General features: G+C 44.7%; 1 protein-coding gene across 5 annotated transcripts in view; it reads left to right on the forward strand.

The window, feature by feature from the left end:
* Positions 1–23,107, forward strand: part of Myom2 (myomesin 2) — a 77,579-nt gene that overhangs the window by 42,557 nt on the left and 11,915 nt on the right. For all 5 annotated transcript variants that reach the window (XM_085844136.1, XM_085844139.1, XM_085844140.1 and 2 more), the window contains 15 exons: positions 222–349; positions 1,063–1,246; positions 4,054–4,228; positions 5,633–5,754; positions 8,065–8,252; positions 10,103–10,229; positions 10,503–10,681; positions 12,486–12,600; positions 13,452–13,608; positions 13,693–13,799; positions 15,510–15,554; positions 15,935–16,071; positions 19,184–19,328; positions 19,478–19,537; positions 20,845–20,912. In XM_085844136.1, coding sequence (XP_085700262.1) covers positions 222–349; positions 1,063–1,246; positions 4,054–4,228; positions 5,633–5,754; positions 8,065–8,252; positions 10,103–10,229; positions 10,503–10,681; positions 12,486–12,600; positions 13,452–13,608; positions 13,693–13,799; positions 15,510–15,554; positions 15,935–16,071; positions 19,184–19,328; positions 19,478–19,537; positions 20,845–20,912 — 1,937 coding nt within the window. The remainder of the gene's footprint in view (positions 1–221; positions 350–1,062; positions 1,247–4,053; positions 4,229–5,632; positions 5,755–8,064; positions 8,253–10,102; positions 10,230–10,502; positions 10,682–12,485; positions 12,601–13,451; positions 13,609–13,692; positions 13,800–15,509; positions 15,555–15,934; positions 16,072–19,183; positions 19,329–19,477; positions 19,538–20,844; positions 20,913–23,107) is intronic.

Consider the following 23,107-nt stretch of genomic DNA (forward strand, 5'->3'; position numbering starts at 1 on the left):
CACTCAGAGGCCAGAGGAGGGCACTGGTTCCCCTGAAACTGGAGTGATAGCCACCATAGAGAAGCTAGGGACCAAACAAACCCAGGTCCTCTGGAAAAACAGCCATTGCTCTTAATTTGCGTAGCCATCTCTCCAGCTCATCAGAACAGACCTGGACTCCGCTGGGGAGTGCTAAGTGTCCCCATACAGCACTCATTCCATTCTTTTTTTTTTTTTAACAGGTGATGTTCAGATTCCAGGGCCTCCCACTAATGTCCAGGCCTCAGAGGTCAGCAGGAACTACGTTGTCCTCAGCTGGGATCCTCCATCTCCCCGTGGCAAGGATCCCTTAATGTACTTCATCGAGAAGGTACTCAGGCCAAGCTTCCAAGAAGGCAGCTTTCAGGCAGCCACCTTGATTTCTGGGCTTTACTTAGGAGTTGTGAGCCCGCTGGTCCCTATAGAGTCTGATCCCTGTTGTATAAGAGGGAGTTTGCACATCTGCATCTGTCTTCCAGCTCTCCCAAGGATTGTAGGTCCTGTCAGTGCTCAGTGTTTGCATGCAAACCATGCAGCCACTGGGTGGCGATCTTGTAGAGGGAACCCTGTGTTGGAGCAGAATGAGGCTTCATTACCTGGGTATACCTAAAGACAAATGCATTGGGTATCACTGCCCAGAACATGCACACACATACATACTCATGTACACACACAAATATACACACATGCACACATATGCATACACAACCAAATATACACACAGGCAAGCACACATACATATATAAACACAACAATATTTGACTTTATAAGGTATAGAATTCTACCATATGTACTCTCTCTTAAATTTTATGAACCTGGACACTGAGATGATGTGATTCCCCGAAGACCTTTCCTCAGTGAACTATTATGTGACCTATGCCTTTGGGGACACATAGGTCATGCCATGCCACTACTGTAAGTAGCTGCACAATAGTAAACATTTTAACTGAATTATGACTCATTGAGAGGTGATGAAAATGCTCTTTAGTTGTCTTCCCGTCCATCTTTCTGAGACCCTCACCTACTGTCCCGTTCCCCCTGCAGTCTGCAGTTGGGAGCGGCAGCTGGCAGAGGGTCAATGCTCAGACGGCGGTGAGATCTCCTCGGTATGCTGTCTTTGACTTGGCTGAAGGGAAGTCCTATGTGTTCCGGGTTTTGTCAGCCAATAAACATGGCCTGAGTGACCCATCAGAGATAACACCACCTATTCAGGCACAGGACATGATTGGTAAGTTATGGTATATAACCAAACTCCCTAACAGGCTGAAAATACGGTGTTCCTGGTATGGCTTCAGTGAGAGAATGAAGATGCTGGAGTACCACATGTGTGACTGTGTGCATGGTCAGAAGTGATGAAGGGCTGTCCCGTATTGTGGTCAGCACTCAGCATTTCCCCACGGGCCTATCTTCTCACAGAACCAACAAGTGGTTTGTTAGTCTGTTCATTGAGACAGGGTCTCACTCTGTAGTCCTGTCTGGCTTTAAACTGATAGTAACCGTCCTGAGTCTCCTGAGTGCTGGGATTACATGCATGATGCCACCACACACAGTAACGCATGGGTTAAAATGTAGGTTCAGCTCATGGTTCCTTAAAGACCTCAATCCTATACATAGGGCAGTCTCTTGCTCATCTGGTTTGAAGATCATACTCAGAAAGTTTCAGATACAGGTCACAGGAACTCAGAATTGCAGTCCACCCCAAAGCATAGCCCTCTCAGGATGTCTCCTGAACTCTAAAAGCCTTTGCAGGGGATCAACTTGGGGGTGGACATTCTCATTCGGAGCACCCAGACACTTCTAGCCGCTCTTTCCTTTGTACCACAGCTTTTTTTTTCAGTTAAAAATTCCTTAATTTTTAATTCCTGGTATACCTGATATAATGAAAAGAAAAAGACAAAGCTACAACAGGTGGAAGCCCTCAGGAATGTAGATCTAATTGACATTGCATTGCATAAGTCAATAGTCACCCCCTCTGCAAACTGTGGCTGCGACAGTCCTGAGTAAGAAGGGTTTCCTGTTTAAGCCACAGTTTTCTGACTGTGGATCATCGTTCCTTCTGTGGCAGACTTTTACAGTTCCTCTAATACATCTAAGATGACTGTCTTGAAGAAACCTGCAGCTTTCCTGACAACTCCTCGCTCTCTCTCCTGCTAGGAACTGTAGCCAGTTCTGTTTTATTTAAACCTCTGCTCCCATAGCCACCATAGCCATAGCCACCACAGTTGGGACTGTCTGAGATTCTTCCACCAAACCTGCACCCCCCACTCATGGGTCCATACATCGATTACTGCTGTCCACTGTAATTTCCAAAGCAATTATAATTCCCACCACTACCATAGTCACCTCCACCAAAATCTCCTCCTTCATTGTAACCATCAAATCCCCCTCCTCCTCTACTACCACCACATCTACCACCTTGATTTCCATATCCTGGTCCACCACCTCCATGACCTTCTCTACTACTGTAACCAGGACCACCACCATATCTGCCACCATCACCTCCAAACCCATTTTATTTACCATCACCACCTCTACCACCATAGCCCCCCTTCCACAAAGTTTCTTCCATTACCCATAAAGTTGCCAGATCCACCCCCACGACCTCTCTGTGATCCAGCAGACTGCACCTCTTATTCAGAAAGGGCCCTTTTCACTTCACGATTATGCCTGTTAATAGCCCTGTATTTCTGAACAACAGTTTTATCATCTGTGTCATGGTCATCAAAAGCCACAAAAGCAAGTCGTCTCTGTTTCCCATTCTGCCTGGCTTCCATAACATCTATGGTTTCAATCTTGCCATACTTTTCAAAGCAGTCTCTCTGTTTATATTCTTTATATCTTCTTTGTATATTCTTTGTACCTTCTTTAATACCACCCAAAATTTTTTTTTTCACCGTTAAATGGGCACCAGGCTCTACAGAATCCTCTCTAGAAACAGCTCTCTTCCACCCCACGCCCATCAACCTTGGGTGGCTGAGCACACACTGCAGTATCCACCCCTTCAACATAAGAGCAGGTCATAGAACCAAAGCCCTGGAATATTTTGTCTGGGAACTCTCATTACCATCCAGTCTGTAAGTGTGCCTGCCCCATTTCTCAAAATGGTCTCTTAATCTGTCCTCTGAGGTTTCGAAGCTCAGGACACCAATTATCAGCCTCTTGGTTGTTCTTGTTCCTTTGGATCATGGCCCTCCATGTTGAGACCCAACTCGTACTTTTTCCAGCTCAAGTTTAATATGGGACCGAGAGCCTTTGTCCAACATCTTAAAAGCTGGGGCTGACAGTGAGCTGATGTTGGGGATGGAGGCCCAGACTGTCTTCAGATCCTTTTTGGGTTGTCGCCCATTTTCACCCAAGCTCTTAGGATTCAAGCCCAACACCACAGCTGCCACATCTGTATTCTCTGAGGAGAGGATTTTACTTTATTTTCTGTATGTTACCTCATGACAATATTTAATGACACATGTGCAAGGTGACAATAACTAATAAACACTAGACATGGGTGCTAGCTAGTCTTATGCCAACTTGATGCACAAAGTAGAGTTATCTGAAAGGAAGGGACTTCAACTGAAAAAGAATATGACCATGTGATCCAGCTGTAGGTCATTTTCTTAATTAGTGATTTATGAGGAGGGACCAATCCATTGTGGGTGGCACCATTCATGGGCTGGTGGTCTTGGGTTCCTTATGAAAGCAGGCTGAGCAAGTCAGGGGAAGCAAGCCAGTAAGAAGCACCTCTCTATGGCCTCTGCATCGGCTCCTGCCTCAGGTTATTTTCCTGTTAGAGTTCCCATCCTTACTTCCCTTGATGATAAACAGTGGTATATGGAAGTATAAACCGAATGATGATCTCACAGTGATAATTCCTTTCCTGGCAGTCAGGTGATCCAGGGAGATGCCCCAGTCCTGAAGCTCCACCTAGAGCTCACTCCTTTGTAGAATATTGAACCTGGTGTATACTCCTTGGGGACAAGGTGGCTCTCCAGAATGGCTCACACTCTTGTCATATCTCCCACCCTCTGATTTCTCCCTCAGTGGTCCCCTCTGCTCCTGGCCGGGTGCTTGCCTCCAGGAATACAAAGACATCTGTTGTAGTCCAGTGGGACAGACCAAAGCATGAAGAGGACCTGCTGGGCTACTATGTGGACTGCTGTGTGGCGGGAACAAACATGTGGGAGCCATGCAACCACAAACCCATTGGATATAACAGGTGCCCTCCCCCATCTCCCAGCAACCAACCTACTGCCACAGAGGAAGGCCACTGCACAGAGTGGGGCTCCCAGAGCTCGAGAGACCACAGTAGAATGCCTGTGGCCCCTCCTTTAGACTTCTTCCTTTTGTTTAGTCACATGTTGGGATATGACATTCTAAAGTACTGACTCCATATGGGCAGGTCACATCACTGAGAAAACTTGTCTATTGATAAAAAAAATAACCTCTTTCTATTATTATTTTAATTATATAACTGCGTGGTATGCAATGCCACAATTGAACATATGTACACAATATATAACAGTAACTATCATTTAAATTGGGTTTATGTAGGGTCAGGGCGAGCAGGGTAGATCCTGCTTTGTTCACTTACGGGCAGTTTTGTCCTTTAGCACTTGACAGGGTAGGGACAGGGAATGCTGACCCTGGCTGTGCAGTACAAGGGAGACCCATGTCTTCTGCAGTGGGAAGGCAGTGTCTTTTGAAATTTTGCTTCTTTTGCTTCTTTTTGCCCAGGACACCTAGGTTGTCTGGGTTTGCATTTTCTGCACCACGTGCTCCATAGGCTGTGTCACAGTGGCTGCTGTGGAGGATCTCACTGGTAGCTCTACCATCTTTATTCTAAAATGGTTCTTTTAAAAAGGCTCATTTTAAAATGCAGTCATATACGCGAACCACAGCCAGACGGTCTATCAGTACACACTGTCACTGGAGAAAGATCCGTCAGAGGAAGAGCCCCGGGGTATTCACAGGGAGGTGTTTGCTGGATGTTGATAAGCTGTACTGACTACAGAGTCAATACAACTGCTTCTGTTTCCTGAAGACTTGCTGTGTGCCAGGCAGATGGGCCAAGGTTTGTCTGCAAGGTTTTCCCTGTGAAGTTCATGGCAGCTCTGTGAGCACGGGGCATCCCTGCTCTCCAGGAGAGAAAACAGAGCCTTGTAGGTGTCAAGGAACATGACAAGGGACATATGGTCTGGCGGGTGTCAAATCCAGCGCTCCAGCCTGTCTGTGTGAATCGGAGGGTCCTAGCCTCTATATCCACTGTGGAATGCCTGCCCTGCATTCAGTTTCAATGCACAGACCTCCCGCATGTCAGGCGTCAGATGCTGCAGCAGAGCTTCAGCAGGGAGAGGCTCCAGATGTAAGACCTTAGGCAGGATCTCAGACTCTGACACCAAATGCAATATAATCAATTCTGTTGGCTTGCTTTCTTATTCTAAATATGGAATTCACTTACGACACTGAAAATGAGGGTGGGTGAGTATGGTCGACGGGAAAAGTAAATTTGGCTTTAGATAAAGTGAGAATTTTTGTAATGAACCCCCATTCACACCTAGTTCAGTTGTAGGAAGCAGGAAGCTGGGGCTTGTGCTGTGTGACTCTTGATCATGTTCCTCAGGTTTGTGGTACACGGTTTAACCACCGGTGAGCAGTACATCTTCCGGGTCAAGGCTGTCAATGCCGTGGGGACCAGCGAGAACTCCCAGGAGTCAGAGGTCATCAAGGTCCAGGCGGCTCTCAGTACGTAGCTCATGGGCTCTTCTGTCTCCGTTTAAGGCTGTAATTTCTGCATGGATATATACTTGCCATGCCAACATCTATACAAAGGTGGTAGAGGTTGGGTTTATTAACAATGGTAGTATGCCAACACCATACCAATTAAATATGGAAGACCACATTAGTGCCTCTAGTCACGTGAAGATCTCCACTGTCCTCCTTGACTGTTTTTTTGAAAATATTTGCTAGGCTCAAACACATGTGGCTTTGGTGGCACTTTCTGGCCCTATCCATGAATATTTAAAATGTCTATTATTTTGATCAAACAGGAGCAAATTCAGATCGTTTTTCTGTATGGGTCTGTGATGTGTGTGTGTGTGCGTGTGTGCATATGTGCATGTGTGTGTGTGTTGTGCATCTATGATTGCATGGGAGTGTGGAGGCCTGAGATGTCTTCCCAGATCACACTTCATTTTACTTTTGAGGCAGAGTTTCTTCACCGAAGCGAGGGCTTGCAGATAGGGCTTAGCAATCCAGCTTGCCCCAGAGACCCTGAGTCTCTGCCCTTTGAGTTGTTGCTGTCCCGAGACAAGGTGATCTAAGGCAGCTGTTGTAGCTTTTTAGCAAGCTCATCCTTTGCTGAACATACGCAGGAGCAGCACTTTAAAATACAAATATCATAGCTGCATATTCCATTATAATATTATCTTTTCATGCTTAAGAGATATGTTCAGGTTTTTATTTTGAAATCCAGATAATTTTTATCACATTTCTGGAAGTTAAGGTTTCCCTCCTGTAAAAGTAACTTTTATCTCCTGATAGAATTGTCATCTTGGAGGGTTATTACCTTTGTGTGCTATCCTACGCCTTGTCCCGGAAGCTTCTAGCTTCCATACAATGTAAATCTAGGCCTAGCATGTTTTTAACTGTTTCTGAACTCTGGCTGGCCGGTCATCTCAGCTATTTTGGTTCAAAACTCTTCTCCAAGCTGACTCAATCTGGATTCTCTTGGCTTCTCCTGAATTGCTCTGCTTGGTCTCATACTAACTTTAGCAATATGTTCTGTTCTTCTGGCTCCTTCTCATTCTCTGGCTGATTCTGTCTTTCCCTGTGTCCAGTTTATTATCTCTCTGCAACCTGTCTCTGTAACTGTCTTGGTAAAACTGCCTCTCTCCCCTCTCCCTTTGCATGTCTCCCTCTTATGTTGCCTCTCTTTCCTCTCTCTTCTCCTGAGAGTTGGGCAGGTCCTATTTGGTCAAATCTTTCTCCGATTTATTGTTTTGTTTGCCACTCAACTAGACATCACTTTCAACACGGGTGCTTCCTTCTACAAACTAAATTTACCTTCATTGTTTGGGATTTAAGGTGTTTACTGAGGGAGTGTCTGTATCCAGCCAGAGGGATTATCCGTGCGTGCTAAGGCTGAGCTACACAACTAGAAACAGGTTTTTCCATTAAAAAACACAATCTCCATGTTCACAGTGTGATAAAATGTCCTGCAACACACTCCTGGAAATATTATTCCTGGGATTCCTTTATTTACTTTTTATTATTTTGAGACTGGATCTCTCTATGTAGCCCTGGCTCACCTGGAACTCACTATGTAGGTCAGGCTGGCCTTGAACTCGCAGAGATCCACCTGAGGCCTGCCTCACGTCTCCCATCTCTGGGCCTCCTGAGGACAGTCTGAGGACTATCGAGCTCACCTGAGAACTAATTCCCAGATGAGCCAGGACTAGAGAACACTTGGTTCTGATTTACGCCTCTCTGCCCTTCCAGAGGGATTCAAATTCATCCTTACTTAACCTCTTACCTAAAGCAGGAAGCCAGAGGCTTGTATTTGTTCTCAGTGGGAATTCCTGACTTCTACCTCAACATCCCTCCATCACAGATGCTGAACCAGGTTCCTCAGCCAGAGAGATGCAGAGGCATACTCCCAAGATTGTTGGGGAAGGTGGCATCCTTTTAGACATGATAGCCAAACAGGGAGACGTGACATTAATCAGAAGTTTTCATCCCTGAAGTTAGAGCACACACAGTGGATCGTGCTGCCCCCTTCTGGCCACATAGTGATTGTTCTTCACATATGCAGATTGAAAGCTGCAGTTGTTTATCACCTGCTGTCTCTAAGCCTGTTCCGTGTTTAAACAAGTTCCTGTCCTATTATCAAGATACTTGAAATGGCTTTTAGAAAGGCAGTGCCAGTCAAGGGGAGGGCATGGCCTCAGGACTGTTGCCTGTGCCTCTGTTTCCCCTGTGACTCCAGAGCTGACTGATTGGTGGGAGGAGGAATACAGAACTCTGGTGAGTGTCATGCATTCTGTGTTCTTGCAGCTGCCCCCTCTCATCCCTATGGGATTACCCTTCTCAACTGTGATGGCCACTCCATGACCTTGGGCTGGAAAGTGCCCAAGTTCAGCGGCGGCTCGGCCATCATAGGTTACTATCTGGACAAGCGAGAAGTGCATCACAAGAACTGGCATGAGGTCAACTCTTCACCTGTCAAAGAGAGGATCTTGACGGTTGGTTTTATCTACGCCTCTGCTTTTGCTTAAGTGTTTGGGGTGGACTCCTTCGCTCAGTTTCAGAGTTCAGTGGGTTTTGGGTCCCTGGATCCTGACAAAGTAGTAGTTTTAAAATTCTAGAATTAAGAGGGCATGGTGTTTTAGAATAATATAGATCTTGGGAATCCAAAAAAGCAGTAAAGAGGCCATGTCATAAATTGAGCAGATTTTATAGGTGGCTAATGAGCAGCCATGGTTGGCAGGAACGGTGTGTTCCATCCTAGGAGCAGAGCCTGGTGCCCAGGGGTGGGGTGGGGGTGTGATCTAGTCAAGCAAATGCCAACGGGAAGGCACTCTGCTCTCCTTTGATAAGGTGATAGCTGCCCTTTTCTAGAAATCCCAATATTTCCCACCTCCCGAGCCCTTGCACATCACACCCAGATACAGAGGGTCTGAGAGATCTGGAGCCAAATCCAGATGTAAACCCTTGATTGTGATTTCAACCGTCCAAGCCTTGGACTTCTCATCTGAGGAGTGATGGATGAATTCATCTCATTCCCAACACATAAGGACTGGTCAGAGCAGACACATTAGAGAATGAGAATTTGGGAAGAGTCCTTAGCAGTTAAAGATGCCATATAGAAGTTTCTTCTTTATGATATGCAATATGTTTTATTTATATATACATATAAATATATACATATACCTATATAATATGTTTCAGTTTATAATGTAATTGTATAACATAGTACACTTTGCCTTTATATTATAATTATATATTATAGTATAACTTATCTTTTTAATATAATCATAAACATATTTTATAATATAATATAGCTTATCTTTATAATATGTAGTTTATATTTATAATTATATAATACACTATATTTTATAATATAGTCTACTTTATCTCCATAATATACTTACATGATATATTTTATCTTATACTTATATAATATACTTTATTTTTATGATATTTTATATAATATAGCATACATTATCTTTACAATATAATTATTTAATGTAAAATAATATAGTTATGCACCCTCTAAACTTTATTTACACATACATGTTATGGTGTATGTGTGACTTAAACTCAGATTTGGTGTGACAATATTGACACTTTCCAAGTACACCCTTAACCTCCAGTGGCTCTTTACTGAGCCTGTGTTCCTGGCAGAGCACTGTGTGAGATGCTCTGTTCTCTGGGGAGTAAAGCAGTTTAACCACCAAGGTTTTGCTTTGGAAATCAACATCCTGGCCTGGATATGGCTTTCATCCTACCAAGCTGCTGGGTCAAAGGCTTCCTTTAGGGTCTTGCCCATAACTGGCAGAGACCACAGAGCTCAGTGAGGACTGAAGGGCATAGCCACTTGAAAACCATGACCACTCAGCAAGCAGTTGAACATATGGGTTAGATTTGGTGGTGACTACAGGTGGCAGGTTCAGTGACTGCAGCTGACAGGTTAGCCTGGCCTTACTTAGCCAGACTGGAGTCATGGCTCCCGCTAGCCACTTGTTCCATCCCACTGAGCCCAGAGGTAGATCAGAAGAGGCAAAGTGGGGCTTGAAGCTGGCTCCCTCATGCCTGCTTTGCATTTTGTGGGTATTGCCTCCTCTCTCAGCTCAGCTCCTTACCTGTCCAGAAGTCACCACGTATCAGTCTGGTAGAAGCATCACAGAGTTGATATGACTGCCATGTCCTAGGTGTGGAACCAGCTTCTTGGAGTGACACATACGCTGATTTTCCTGCACTGTCTATTCCACTTACATTTCTCTTCACACACTTATCATGAGCCCTCCTTTGTCCCTGTGGGTTGTAACACAGCCCCGGGTCCTTATATTAACTGGAAACAAAATCTACACAGGTGGAAGGTTTGACTGAAGGCTCCTTGTATGAGTTCAAAATAGCTGCTACCAACCTGGCTGGGATCGGGCAGCCATCCGATCCCAGTGAGCATTTCAAGTGTGAGGCCTGGACAGATCCAGAACCTGGTGAGAGTCTGGAGAGTGATATGTGAATACAAAGATGGGGGAAGCCCTTACTAAGGCAGCAGGGGAACCACTAGAATGGTGGTGGTAAGGGGTGCCTGCCTGGGTGCAGAGACTCTGGAGTGGTGGGGGTGGGTGGCCCCTGCCAGGGTGTGGGGTCCCAGAAGTGGTGGGGGTGGGCGGCCCCTGCCAGGGTGAGGGATCCCTGGAATGCTGATGATGGTCACTATGTTTGGTTGAGGTTTCCACTGCTGCTCAGATTTGATGACTTTTCAGGTCCTGCCTATGACCTGACGTTCTGTGAGGTCCGAGACACTTCTCTGGTCATTCTGTGGAAAGCTCCTGTTTACTCAGGCAGCAGTCCTGTTTCTGGATATTTTGTGGATTTTAAGGAAGAGGATTCTGGGGAGTGGAAGACCACCAGCGAGGCAGCAACTCCAAATCGCTACTTAAAGGTGACTAAACACCTGTTTTCGATTTTGTTTGGATGCCATGGAGACCACCATTGTACTTAATTTCCGGGTCTACAGAGCAAGTGCAGGAAGCTCCAACAGAGGGCAGCAAAGCGCCTCGAGAAGGTGGTGCTGTCCTCAGGAACTTCCTGTTAGGGACTTAGGGATGGATTTGCTTGCCTGTTTCTTCTGGGACTCATTCTGCAGCCTACCAAACTTCCATTACAGTACCATGCATGCCTCTTGTATGCAGAGGCACATTCTCGGTCCTAGGCAAGGATGACGCCATCTTACCAGTGCTTCGACCTCAAGCCCAGCATTTACTTTACCTGTGATTGCTAATAATGGTCAAGTGATAAGCAGCCCTCATATATATCCACACACACGCGTGTACACATGCACACACGCATGCACATGTGTACACATACCTGTGATCACACATGTGTACATGCTCTAGCTTTACTCACCTGACATACATGCATATGCACACACTCATCTACTGTTAAATACACACACATCTGTGCTCTCACACATGTGCATAGTCAGCTGTGCTAGCATACACACATGTACACTTGAACCCACACATATGTACACTTGCGTGTACAAACTTTAATATACAGACATAGGCACCTTCACACTCTTACATGCATGTGCACACATGCATGCCTATACTCACATACATGCACATGTACACACACACACACGTACACACACACAGAAGCCCACACATGCACATATGCACATCTATACTCTCTCACACATCCACACATGCACAAATACCCACATGAATTCACATACACATATTGCACTATCAGACACATACACCTTGATACATGCACTCACACACATGCACTTATATGCATACATGTACATATATACATATTTGCATTTATAATATATACATAATTTCACACCAGCACTCACACACACATACACTTGCACTATGACACACATGCACATGTGTACACATGCACACATACTTGTACAGTTGTACTCAAGTGCATGCTCATATAGACACATGCAAACTTGAAGTCATGCATGTACATGTATGCACAGGATGCATACCTGTGCCTACATATGTGCACATGTGTACATTCACATCATCCCACACATGTACACCAACACCCCCCCCCCCCACACACACACCTGCTCTTACATGCACACACACACCTGTACTCACATATACGTAGGAGCACACACTTACACACGTACAATATAAAATCCTCATTTTCCAAATATTTAACTTTAACCATTTCACTTTTCTGGTCACTGGGTCAGTTGTGACAGTGTCTTTGAGTCCCTGGCCTGCATGCTCTGGAGAGAGTGCTCACCTTTCCTGACCCAGAAGTCTCTTGATGTGATTTAGACAGACATTTGTGCACCCTTCTTTCAAGGAAGGTGACATCTGTTGGCAGACACTGAAGCTCATTGATAGAGACATGGGCAGCAGTGCTCTCTGCAGAGCAGTTTCATGGTCCAAACCATCTCCTTTGGATGGGTAAATGATCGCCTGAGAGAGCAGCTGTGCTATGGATGTCAGTATGTGCATACATGTCAGAAGAGACTGGCTCAATTTTGGTATGTCTAAAGGATGATTTTCATAACCAGAAACCACATTTAAAATAGTATGTGATCCTGGAGAATTGTGTTAAATATCATCACCAGGTTGTAACCTCTTCAATAGCATTGAATTCTGCACTTCAGTGTTCAGAGGAACACATGAACGAAGACAGACCCAAATCTGCTCATTCCTTCATTGAGAATGGGCCCTGTCCTCTCTGGCACATGTTTCCTCTGCCTTTTCAAGGTCTGTGACCTGCAGCAGGGTAAGACCTATGTATTCAGAATCCGAGCAGTGAATGCCAGTGGACCAGGAAAGCCGTCAGACACGTCTGAGCCTGTGTTGGTGGAGGCCCGGCCAGGTAGGCCCCGATCTCTTGGCTGCTCAGTACAGCAGGTATTACCCCACAGGAGGACACAGAGGGAGTGCACACTCTCTGTATGTGTTGTATGCATGTTCAAAGGCATTTTGAATAGATGAATGGATGCCTTGCCATTTAAATTTTAAAAAATCCTTTGATAAGTTCACACATGTATGTAATGCACTTTAATTATAAAGTTAAATAATATTAATTCAATTATATATAAGCCACCACTGGCTTACTCCTCATTGAATCCTTTTTCTTTCTTCCCTACAAGTGCCCCGAATATGTTTAATGCAGAACTTGTTTGGCAAAAGAAGTAAGGTTGTGAGCTGCCTTGTGGGTGCTGGGAATCAGACCAACTCCTCTACAAGAGCAGCAAATGCTTTTAATGTCTGAGCCATCTTTCTACCCATCCCCCATCCCTAGCTCCTAAGAGATTCTGAATGTCTGCTATCAGGCCAGGTGTTCCCCTTGGTCAATATATATCACCACAAATAACAGTCCTTATTCTCCAGCAGACACAGAATAACTGGAGGAACAATGTGGTGGTGATATGGAGTAGTGTAAACATGACCATCCAGGTCATGGCCTGGGGATTAGGGGGTCACTCTGAGAGGCAGTCCAGGGGTTTCTGAAGTGCTGTAGAGGAAGCTGGCAGAAGTTTGAGGATACAAATGGCATGACCCCAGTCAACCAGCTCCCTGAGGGGTGCTTGCTCTTCCTAGCTTCCTTGGTCAGCCTGGTCAGACTGATGCTGTGACCAATGTAAAACAAGCTTCCATTTGGCCTCTCTGGGAAAGGAACTCAGGGGACACTGCGTTCTTTCTCCTCCTCCCTGCCTCTTATAGGCACAAAGGAGATCAGCGCTGGTGTGGATGAGGAGGGCAACATCTACCTTGAGTTTGACTGCCAGGAAATGACAGATGCCTCGCAGTTCACCTGGTGTAAGGCCTACGAGGAGATTGCCGATGAGGAGCGGTTTGAGGTTCACACGGAGGGTGACCAGTAAGTGGCTAGAAGTCAGAGGCTGTGAACCTTCGGCTTCTGCAGGAACAAGTGACTAACGCTCACCTGTCCTTTTCCTTTCAGCTCAAAGCTGTACTTTAAGAATCCAGATAAAGAAGACCTAGGGACATATTCTGTATCTGTAAGTGACACGGATGGTGTGTCCTCCAGCTTTGTTCTGGATGAGGAAGGTAATGTCTTCCTGACACAGGTTTGTCATTTTTAGCTTTGTCCCACTTTCAGAGACTGATTGTCAAGCAGAGAAAACACAGTGTCTTGTTAGGGTTTTACTCCTGTGAACAGACACCATGACCAGTGCAAATCTTATAAGGACAACATTTAGTTGGGGCTGGCTTACAGGTTCAGAGTTTCAGTCCCATTATCAGTAAATCAGGAGCATGACAGCATCCAGGCAGGCATAGTGCAGGAGGAGCTAAGAGTTCTACATCTTCATCTAAAGACAGCTAGGAGAACATTGGTTTCCAGACAGCTAGGATGAGGGTCTTAAAGTTCACCACCACAAGGCCACTCCTACTCCAACAAGACCACACCTCCTAATAGTGCTACTCCCTGGGCTACACAGATAAAAACCATCACAATCAAGAGGAAGGCTAAGGACATGGGGAGAGCTCGTGAGTCAGAATTACTTGATAAATTTAGCAAATCTAGACTGAGGGCCTTTCTTGCTGTCTTTTTCTGTCTCAGAAGGGTCACACAGGGGAAGCAGAACTCATCTTGACAAGGGTCTCACTGTTTCAATAGGGACCATGTCTGGGACTGCAATGTGGGGTTCATTTCCACCTCTCAATATGGCTTACACAGGAGTTACCTTCCAACATGTGACATTGGGGAGACACCGTCATCCCACACATTTCAAAGGGAGGACACCTGAATATCTGGGAGGAGGGCATCGGTGATGGGCTGATGGCTTTGCCAGCCTAGTTCAGTTTTGGTTAAATTTTACCAAAGTCAGACCGACTGAACAAGACACCCAAGAATAGCAGAGGCTTGGCCCTGCCACTCCATAAGCTATGTGCAGAAGGGGCTTTGAGATCAGCCTCTGAAGACTCTGTCTTTGCACGCATATGTATTTCTCTGCAGCTTATACAGGGCATCTGCACTGCAGCTTCACATAGCTGTAAAGGATGAAACTCACTGGTAACCAAAGCAAGACCTCAGAGCTCCAGGGATGCAGTTCAATCTGTTTATATGCATCCTTGCTGGGAGTTGTCAGTGGGAAAGGAGGACCTCATGGCCAAGCCAATGGTCATATGGAGCACAAAGGAATGCTCCCATAGACCCATCACATTTATGAATTCTGACTTCCTGAGAGACAAGGAGGAGGAGGAGAAGAGACAAAGAAGGGGAGGAAGCAGAGAGACATCTTGGAACTTCAGCTTTTCTGGATCTGCCCAGGATTTCCTCAGGAGGCATTCTGCCTCTGCCCTGTTGTAATTTGCCACAATGAGGGTTTGCTTGAATCAGGGAACTTTACCTTATTGAATAAGGCAGAAGAAGAAAATCTTGGCAGGGGAAAGAAACCCACTAGCCCCAGAATGTTCCCAGGAGCAGAACCAGTGCTACAGGGAGCACTTCCTGTGTTAGTGAGAGGTGATTCCTGGGGATATCCTTTGACCCACTCTCTGCAGAGAATTCTCAATTTCTGGAATGTCTGCTTCACTCTCTCCCACACTTCCCTGTCAGCCTCAACTCTCCTTTTAACAAGTGGGTTCCATGGGGGAGGACTGTGGCTGGAGCAGACTGCTAGTGTGTTAAATATTAAGCCCCTTATCTATCCTTCATTTTTATGTCCTCAAAGCAAGTCTTGGTGATTAAAACCCCGCTTACAGACTTACGGATGCACAGGTCAAAACTGATAACATTTATTTTCTTAATTTTAGAACTTGAGCGTTTGATGGCGCTGAGCAATGAGATAAAGAACCCCAGTAAGTAATCCCCCTGCCTCATACGTGAATTTGCAGGAGGAGGGGGACCTTCACTAGGCTTAGAGTGACCCACTTAGTGGAAGTATCAGCTTATGATATAGAAACTTACCTATCTGTTCCTAATCCAAGCTGGCTGCCTAGCAAAGGTCATCTCCCAGGGTCACTCCTCAACCTTTGAGCATGACCAGAGAGCTGTAAGGAACTCATCAAACTGGAGGCTTTACGCATGATTCTCATGTCTTGTTGCCATGGTCCCGGACAATACTCCACAGCTTCTTTAAATGTTTAGGACCTGGGCTTGGTGTTTTCTCACAATCTGGAGCTGACTGCCTGAGGAGGATCTACTCACCTCTGTCTTATGATTTCTCTCCCTCCTCTAGCAATCCCACTGAAGTCAGAATTAGCTTATGAGATTTTCGATAAGGGCCAGGTCCGATTCTGGCTGCAGGCAGAGCACCTTTCCCCTGATGCCAGCTTCCGGTTCATCATTAATGACAGAGAGGTTTCTGACAGTGAGGTAAGTTCCTGGATGTGAGCTGTGGCTCACAGGGGCCTGCGTCTGCTGGACTGGGAGTGAGCTAAAGCTTTAGAAGAAACTGGGCTTTCTTAGAAGGTTCTCTCAGTCAATGTATGTGCTCATTCTCGCCTTTTCTGAGTTCCAGAGGAGGGGTGGTGGTGTTCAGAAGGTTGACCAGATGGCTCAAGATTGTGGTTCTCATAGTGTTCAGAGATTAAGTATGACTTAAGTAGACTTTAAAATCCAAATATGTTAAGATGAAAAATGAGTATATTTTAGAGACTCGGAGCATGAGTTTAGGAAAAGGTTCAGGATTAAAGGGTATGTCTTGATGAATTAGTGTCTTTCTTCCTGATTATAGTTCTGAAGGCTTGTCAGTTTTCTCTATCCTGGGAAATGATCCCATATATTTCTTCCTCTGACAGCTCCCATGGGGGACACAGGAGGAAAAGGAATCTCAAGGGCATCTTGGTCCTCCTGGGCTGTTGCCTTGGTGTCCTGGATCTGAACTGGACAGAGAAAGGATTGGGGTTCTCACAAATGCTTATTATGCTAAGATAAATGCACTTCGCCCTTGTTCTACTTTGTGTGTGTGTATGTGTGCATTTACTTGTGTAAGTAGTTGAGGTGTGTGTTTGCATGGCACATGTGGGACCAGAGGAAAATCTCTGGTAGTTTCCTCCAGGCATCTTTAAATTCTTTGTTGAGCCAGGATCTCTCATTATGCTGAAATTTTATCAAATAGGTCAGCCTAGCTGGTCTGCAGGCTTCTAGAGATCTACCTGTCTCTGCCTCCAATTTTGCTATCTCTGGGTATGTGCTGCCCACCACATTGAGCTTTTTGCATGGGTTCTGGGATCCGAACTTAGTTCCTCATGATTATGATGTACTTTGCTGAATGGGCTATCTCCCTATGTTGTTGATTGTATAAAATGAATCTCAAAATCACTATAATCCTCATATTTGGCTGTGGAACATTTGAGAAGTTATTACCTATGTTTAGATGTATTTACATTGAGTAATTATGGCATACTGGGGAAACCATTCATAGACGAATCTATTTTTATGGGGTTTCTTTTATTCAGGGGTGGGGTTAGGTGAGTCATCTATTGGTGTATATATCTCTTTTCTCTAAATGCCCAGTGTAGTGTCCTTGGCACTTAGTTAACCAGTTCTAAACTCCCCCATTCAGTTGTTTACCACACATAGATCAACTGGGAGCAGGGAACGAATGCCTGCCCATGTTTGTGGATAGCCCACTCTCTTTCTTGAGTTTTAATATGTTCTGTCAGCCTGGTTTTTATGTCTGTGGTATTGGCAAAACAGGGCTCGATGAAGTCTATCAAACAGAAATCTTGGAATGTCCTGGTGTTTAAGATTACATGATCCAGTCAGTCTGTCCCATGGGAGTCATGGTGTGCTTTTAGAAAATGTATAGTGCAGGTTGATTTGGTGGGCTACAAAAATCCAAGTAAGTGAATGCTGTGTGTGGGGCAGTATTGCTTGATTGAGGTAATTGGAGAAATTTTTTTCTGAGCAGAGATCATGCTAGGAAAAGAAGTGGAATATGGAATAATTACACATTATTTGCTAAGCATCTTTTGATTAACATTTCCTACCTTTGACAGAGAGCAACATTCCCACTCCAGAGCCAATCTTGTGGAGTAGGAGCGAGTCATTTTACTTCTTTAATTAGAGACCCACAGGTGACTTTCACATTGGAAGACTGATGCTGTTTTGTGAAACTCATATAAAACCCTGTATTTATGGGGCTCATAAAAATCACAGAACTCCATCTTGCTACATCAAGATGCCTAATTAGTTTCTAAAGTCTTTTCAGACACTGTGGGACAGAGGAAGCTGAAGAGCCTGCTGTGTCTTTAAGCTTCTGGTTGGTGAGAGTCATACCTGTGATTTCTTAACTAGTTAGAGTGGTTCCTACAGTTCTAGGAATTTGAAGTAAACTGATGGTGTTGTCATGGATACTGACCATTTGTTGAACAACTTGAAAGTTGCTTTTTAGATTCAAATGTCATCATTTGAAACTCAACAGATCAGGGCAGGGGCCACTCACTGGGCTCTTGTTCTTCTATTCTGATGTGGTGGTGGCTCATTTCAGGATGAAGACACAGTGTTTTCTCATAATTCCTGTTCCTGAAGGTTCTGTCTCAAAAGTAACCTGCAGACTTGTGGCCATTCATTTGGGGCTTTTTTCAAGAACATAGATCTATCTGTCTCCTCTTCTAATTCCCTCTGAAAAAACTCAGTGATGTTATACAAGTACAGAATATATGATTGACATATTTGAAAAAAAAAATTGGATTTCTTAGTGAGTTAATTTTTTTTGTATGTTTAAAGCCTGGATAGAGTGGGACAGGTTTTAACATGTACAGCTGTTTACAGCTTTCAAGACTGAAGTTCATAGTTATGCATTGGGAAATTGCCCGTCCCTTTTCCCTTCTCAGTGGACAGTAGTGTGGTTTTGGTCCTTGGTTCACCCAGAGGACTAGTTGATAACCTTTCTTTCTGAGTCCTTCAGATGGAATATCTGGTATGTCTTTTCGTCTTTTGTTGCTGTGAAAAGGCACCATGACCAAGGCTACTCTTCTAAAAGAAATGATTGACTTGGGGGCTTGTTTGCAGTTTTAGAGGGTTAGTCCTTGATCATCAAGGCAGGAAACAGATAGGCATGACATTGGAGCAGTAGCTGAGATCTTTATATCCTGAACCACAGGCAAGAGGCAGAGAGAGAAAGTAGGGGAAGAGAGAGGAGAAGGGAGGAGGGAGGAGGGAGGAGGGAGGAGGGAGGAGGGAGGAGAGGGAGAGGGAGAGGGGGAGGGGAAGGAAGGGAGAGGGGGAGAGGGGAGAGGGGAGGGGGAGAGAGATGGAAAGAGACAGAGAGAGAACAAATCTTGTATGGGTGTTTGAAATACTTCCTCCAACAAGGCCACACCTCCTCCTAATCCTTCTCAAACAGTTTCACTCCCTAGTAACTAAGCATCCAAACAAATGAGGTTACTGGGGGCCATCCTCATTCCAGTCACCATGCGTTGCAACTGCAGTATGGACACAGAGTTTCATCATGTCAGTCTCTGTCTTTTACGGGTTCCAGACGCACAGAATTAAATGTGACAGATCGACAGGCATGATTGAGATGGTCATGGATCGGTTCACTATTGAAAACGAAGGGACCTACACTGTGCAGATTCAAGATGGGAAAGCCAAGAATCAGTCATCACTGGTGCTCATTGGAGATGGTATGCCACTGTGAACGTTCTCAAATGCCCACGGAGCAGAACTGAAAGGGAACGCCTTTGAATGGAGAGAGGCAGATGTATTTCATCTCTCTCTCTCTCTCTCTCTCTCTCTCTCTCTCTCTCTCTCTCTCTCTCTCTTTCTTGAATAGCATTCAAGGCTGTCCTAGAAGAGGCTGAATTTCAAAGGAAGGAATTTCTACGGAAACAAGGTAAGTGGTGGCTTACACACACAGCAGCATGGGGTGCAGACTTTGTAGTGTATCTTGAGCAGGCTCTGCATCCCACAGTTGACTCTGAACATACTTAGAATGATCAAACATCAAGTCATCATTTCTTTTTTTTTTCTTTTTTCTTTTTTTTGCTGTGAAAATTAGGAGATGTCTCTGTCTTTAGGCATATCTTTAGGTATATCTTGCCCATATCCTTTCTTGCTTCTAATCTTAGCTGACCTTGGATATCCCTTGATTTTTGTATTTCCTGTTTCTGAGAATGATCATTCCCTGATGAGGATCTGTCTAACCAGTCTCTACAGTAACCAGTGACTAGCCCCTGTTCCCTGCAGGTTGACAATACTTCCCAATACCCTTCTTTCTACATCTCTCTGCCTTCCCCATGTTAATATTCTCACACAGAATCTGTAGGAGCTCAGGTTAGCCAAATTCTCTGCCTACTTCAGCCTAGAGTTTGACAAGTCAGATGGACTTTTCTGACCATCTCCATCACAGTGTCCAGACTACTCCTTATTCTGTCTTGCTTTCTCTACAGGTTTAAAAATATATATATTTTGAATTGAAATAGAATCATATCACTTTTGTCCTCCCTTCCCTCTCTCCTGTGCCTCCCAGGTACCTCTGACTGGGCACTTTCACAGGCTTTTAAAGAAGACACCAATTGAATTCTAGCCTTATAAAATGTATTAATGTGAAAAAAAATCAGTACCTAAGTCTCAAAACTGCTTTATATTTTCGTGTTGAATGAGGAAATAGCTTTATTAGGCTCTGGCTTGCTCCATGCTTATTTAGATGGAAATGATTGATACTTTTGAAGACTATACATGACTCCATCTCTGACGGGAAATAACAACATTTACAAAGGTGCGAGGTCACACTGCTCTGTCTACATCTTGTCTTCACTAATCCCCTTACTTCAAAGATTTTATGACTACTCTGCTCAGTGCTCAGTCAGACGTGTGGCCCGGGAAAGAGAATGTGGTGAGCTGGATAGTATAAATATCTAAAGAGTAATAGAGTCCATGTGTGTGCAAGGAGGGGAGCTGTGTATTCCCATTAGGAAGAGGAGACTCAAGAGATAGAGAGACTCAGCTGGAAGGCAGGCCAACTTCAGGACTATGAGAAGTATCTTAGCTTTATAGGTTTTAGCAGGTTCTCCCAGTCAACTATGTTTATATATTAAATTTTAACATAGAGATATATTTAAATATATGTGCATATGTGTATATAACATCTATTTATCTGTAATGTAAATTCTTATTTTAGAACCTCTCCCTTTCTCACAGGCCCTCATTTTGCTGAATATCTGCACTGGGATGTCACTGAAGAGTGTGAAGTTCGGCTTGTCTGTAAGGTAAGAGACGTAGCAGGCTCTTCTTGTTCCTCCCAGAGAGGCTGGTTGGTGAGCAGCTTTGAGAGTGAAGTGCTGATCTAGTGTAGGAAGGAGTAGACAGAGACCTCAGGGTCTCGTGAACCCTGCGGAGCTTAGATGGTAAGTGCTTGCCCTCCTTCTTCATAAAGCATAAGTGTTGTGACATCCAAAGGAGAATCCAAGGAGGTGGGCTTACTGCAGCATAGACTTAGAACATTAGCAGTGAGTCCTGAGTTCCATGAGAAGGTGTCATGAGGAAGTACACCTGCTGCAATTTTTCACTTGACACCATCAGGGACTAAAAGGCATATTTGGGGAGCAGGTCCCTAAGTTTCATGTTAACAATTCAGTAGCTAAAAAAGCTTGTTTCAAAGTTGTGTTTTAAGAAAGTCACTATAAAAGTTCCAAGGATAAATGATGGTGGTGAATTGTTTGTTTGTTTGTTTTTTGTCCTTAAACTACTTACAAATTACTTAAAGCCCAACTAGGATAGATGAAAATAAACAGGCCATTTCAGCAAGGTGGGGCTTCTTGGGCAGGAGGAGAAATGGGTACGGGGTGTGAGGTGAGAAGCCAGAACTGACTGGCATCCTTAACCACAGTCAGAAGACAAAATGTCATGTGCATTTTGCACAATAAAAGAGAAGCCATAGAACTCTATCAAGAAAGGGCTGAGACAGCAGGTAAGAAGGGCTGGATGTTATGGCAGAGTCTGAAGTGTTGACATTTGGAGGCAAGAGGCTAGCCCTGTACTGAACCACAGGCTGTTTACATAGGCAGTAAATTCTTACATTGGGAAAACATTATGATTACCATGCATGGAAAGATATGGGCTTCTACTGTGCATTTGTAGGCCTCGACATTATAAAGCTCAGATCATTAGGTGGTCAGATGTTAGGTCCAGGAATGAGGAGGGTGATGGCTGCTATGGTTCTGACCATAGCTGAAGGACAGGGAGCAAAAATGTAAGGTCTACTTCTTGGGGCTCTAGTGCTATGTAACTGCCCATAAATGTTTGAAACTACTTCAAGTGCCCTGGCCACAGAGATGCATAGACCAGTAGACACAGATATCAGGGAAAAAAAAAGTAATTATTCTTGAACCTTGAGTATTTTGCAATCTCATGCATTCGGTTTTTGATACATTCTACAAAACATCTTTCTGAGTATTATTTCATTCTGTGATACCGTGACAGGTGATACTTCTTAATTGATTATGTAATAAAAATGTATAGGAAATACTATATGCTAGGATAGACTTTTATCTTTACAGAAGAGCATTCAAAAACAAAAGTGTTTAACAGAAACTGTAATCATCATAATAGTAATAATAAGATGTGTGGGGAGAACAGTGTCCTTCGGGGATGGGTGTGGTATGCATGTGATGTCTGAAGAACTAGCTTGTTTCTAAGTCTTTTTGCTCACTCATGTACACATTAGACACTTGAGTGTCAGAGATGAATCATAGGCAGAGATGAATCACAGGGTCTGAGAAGATGCACAGTGGCTGTGCATGGGGGGAGACCCCCTCTACCCACGTGCAGGTGGGCTGAGGCTGCTTTGAGAAGAGACTGAAGGGCATCGGAAAGGCTTTGATTCCACACACACAGTAGCAGCTTCTACCTTGATGAGCAGCGTGCACCTAGAGGCAGGGAAGGATGGTAGAGGCTGCCACAGCAGAGAGACCCAGAAAGACCAGGAAGCTGCTACCCTGTGATGTGTGTTCATTCATGTTCTGGGCTGGAGATGGGGAGGCCTCCTTCCAGGTAGCTGGTGCATGTCTCCATCCGCGCCTTAGACACTGTGAATGGCTTCTCTGTACTCAGCTGGCTTTCTAGCCAGGGACTAACTTAAGCCAAAGTACCTACAGTATGAGTATTTGATTATCTTCTGGTGTCACTGGTGACAATATCACATATAGCTGCTGTGGAAATTCCAGACACATGGCATTACTGGTCTATAGAGCCAGTACCATGACATCTGCGTTAGTTACGGTTTTACTGCTGAACAGACACCATGCCCAAGGCAACTCTTCTAAGGTCAGCCTTTAACTGGGGCTGGCTTACAGGTTCCAAGGTTCAGTCCATTATCATCAAGGTGGGAGCATGGCAGCATCCAGGCAAGCATGGTGCAGGAGGAACTAAGAGTTCTACATCTTTAAATGAAGGCTGCTAGAAG

This window comes from Mus caroli, unplaced genomic scaffold (assembly GCF_978045245.1).
Source record: "Mus caroli unplaced genomic scaffold, Mus_caroli_1 scaffold_10, whole genome shotgun sequence".
Classification (NCBI taxonomy): Eukaryota; Metazoa; Chordata; class Mammalia; order Rodentia; family Muridae; genus Mus; species Mus caroli.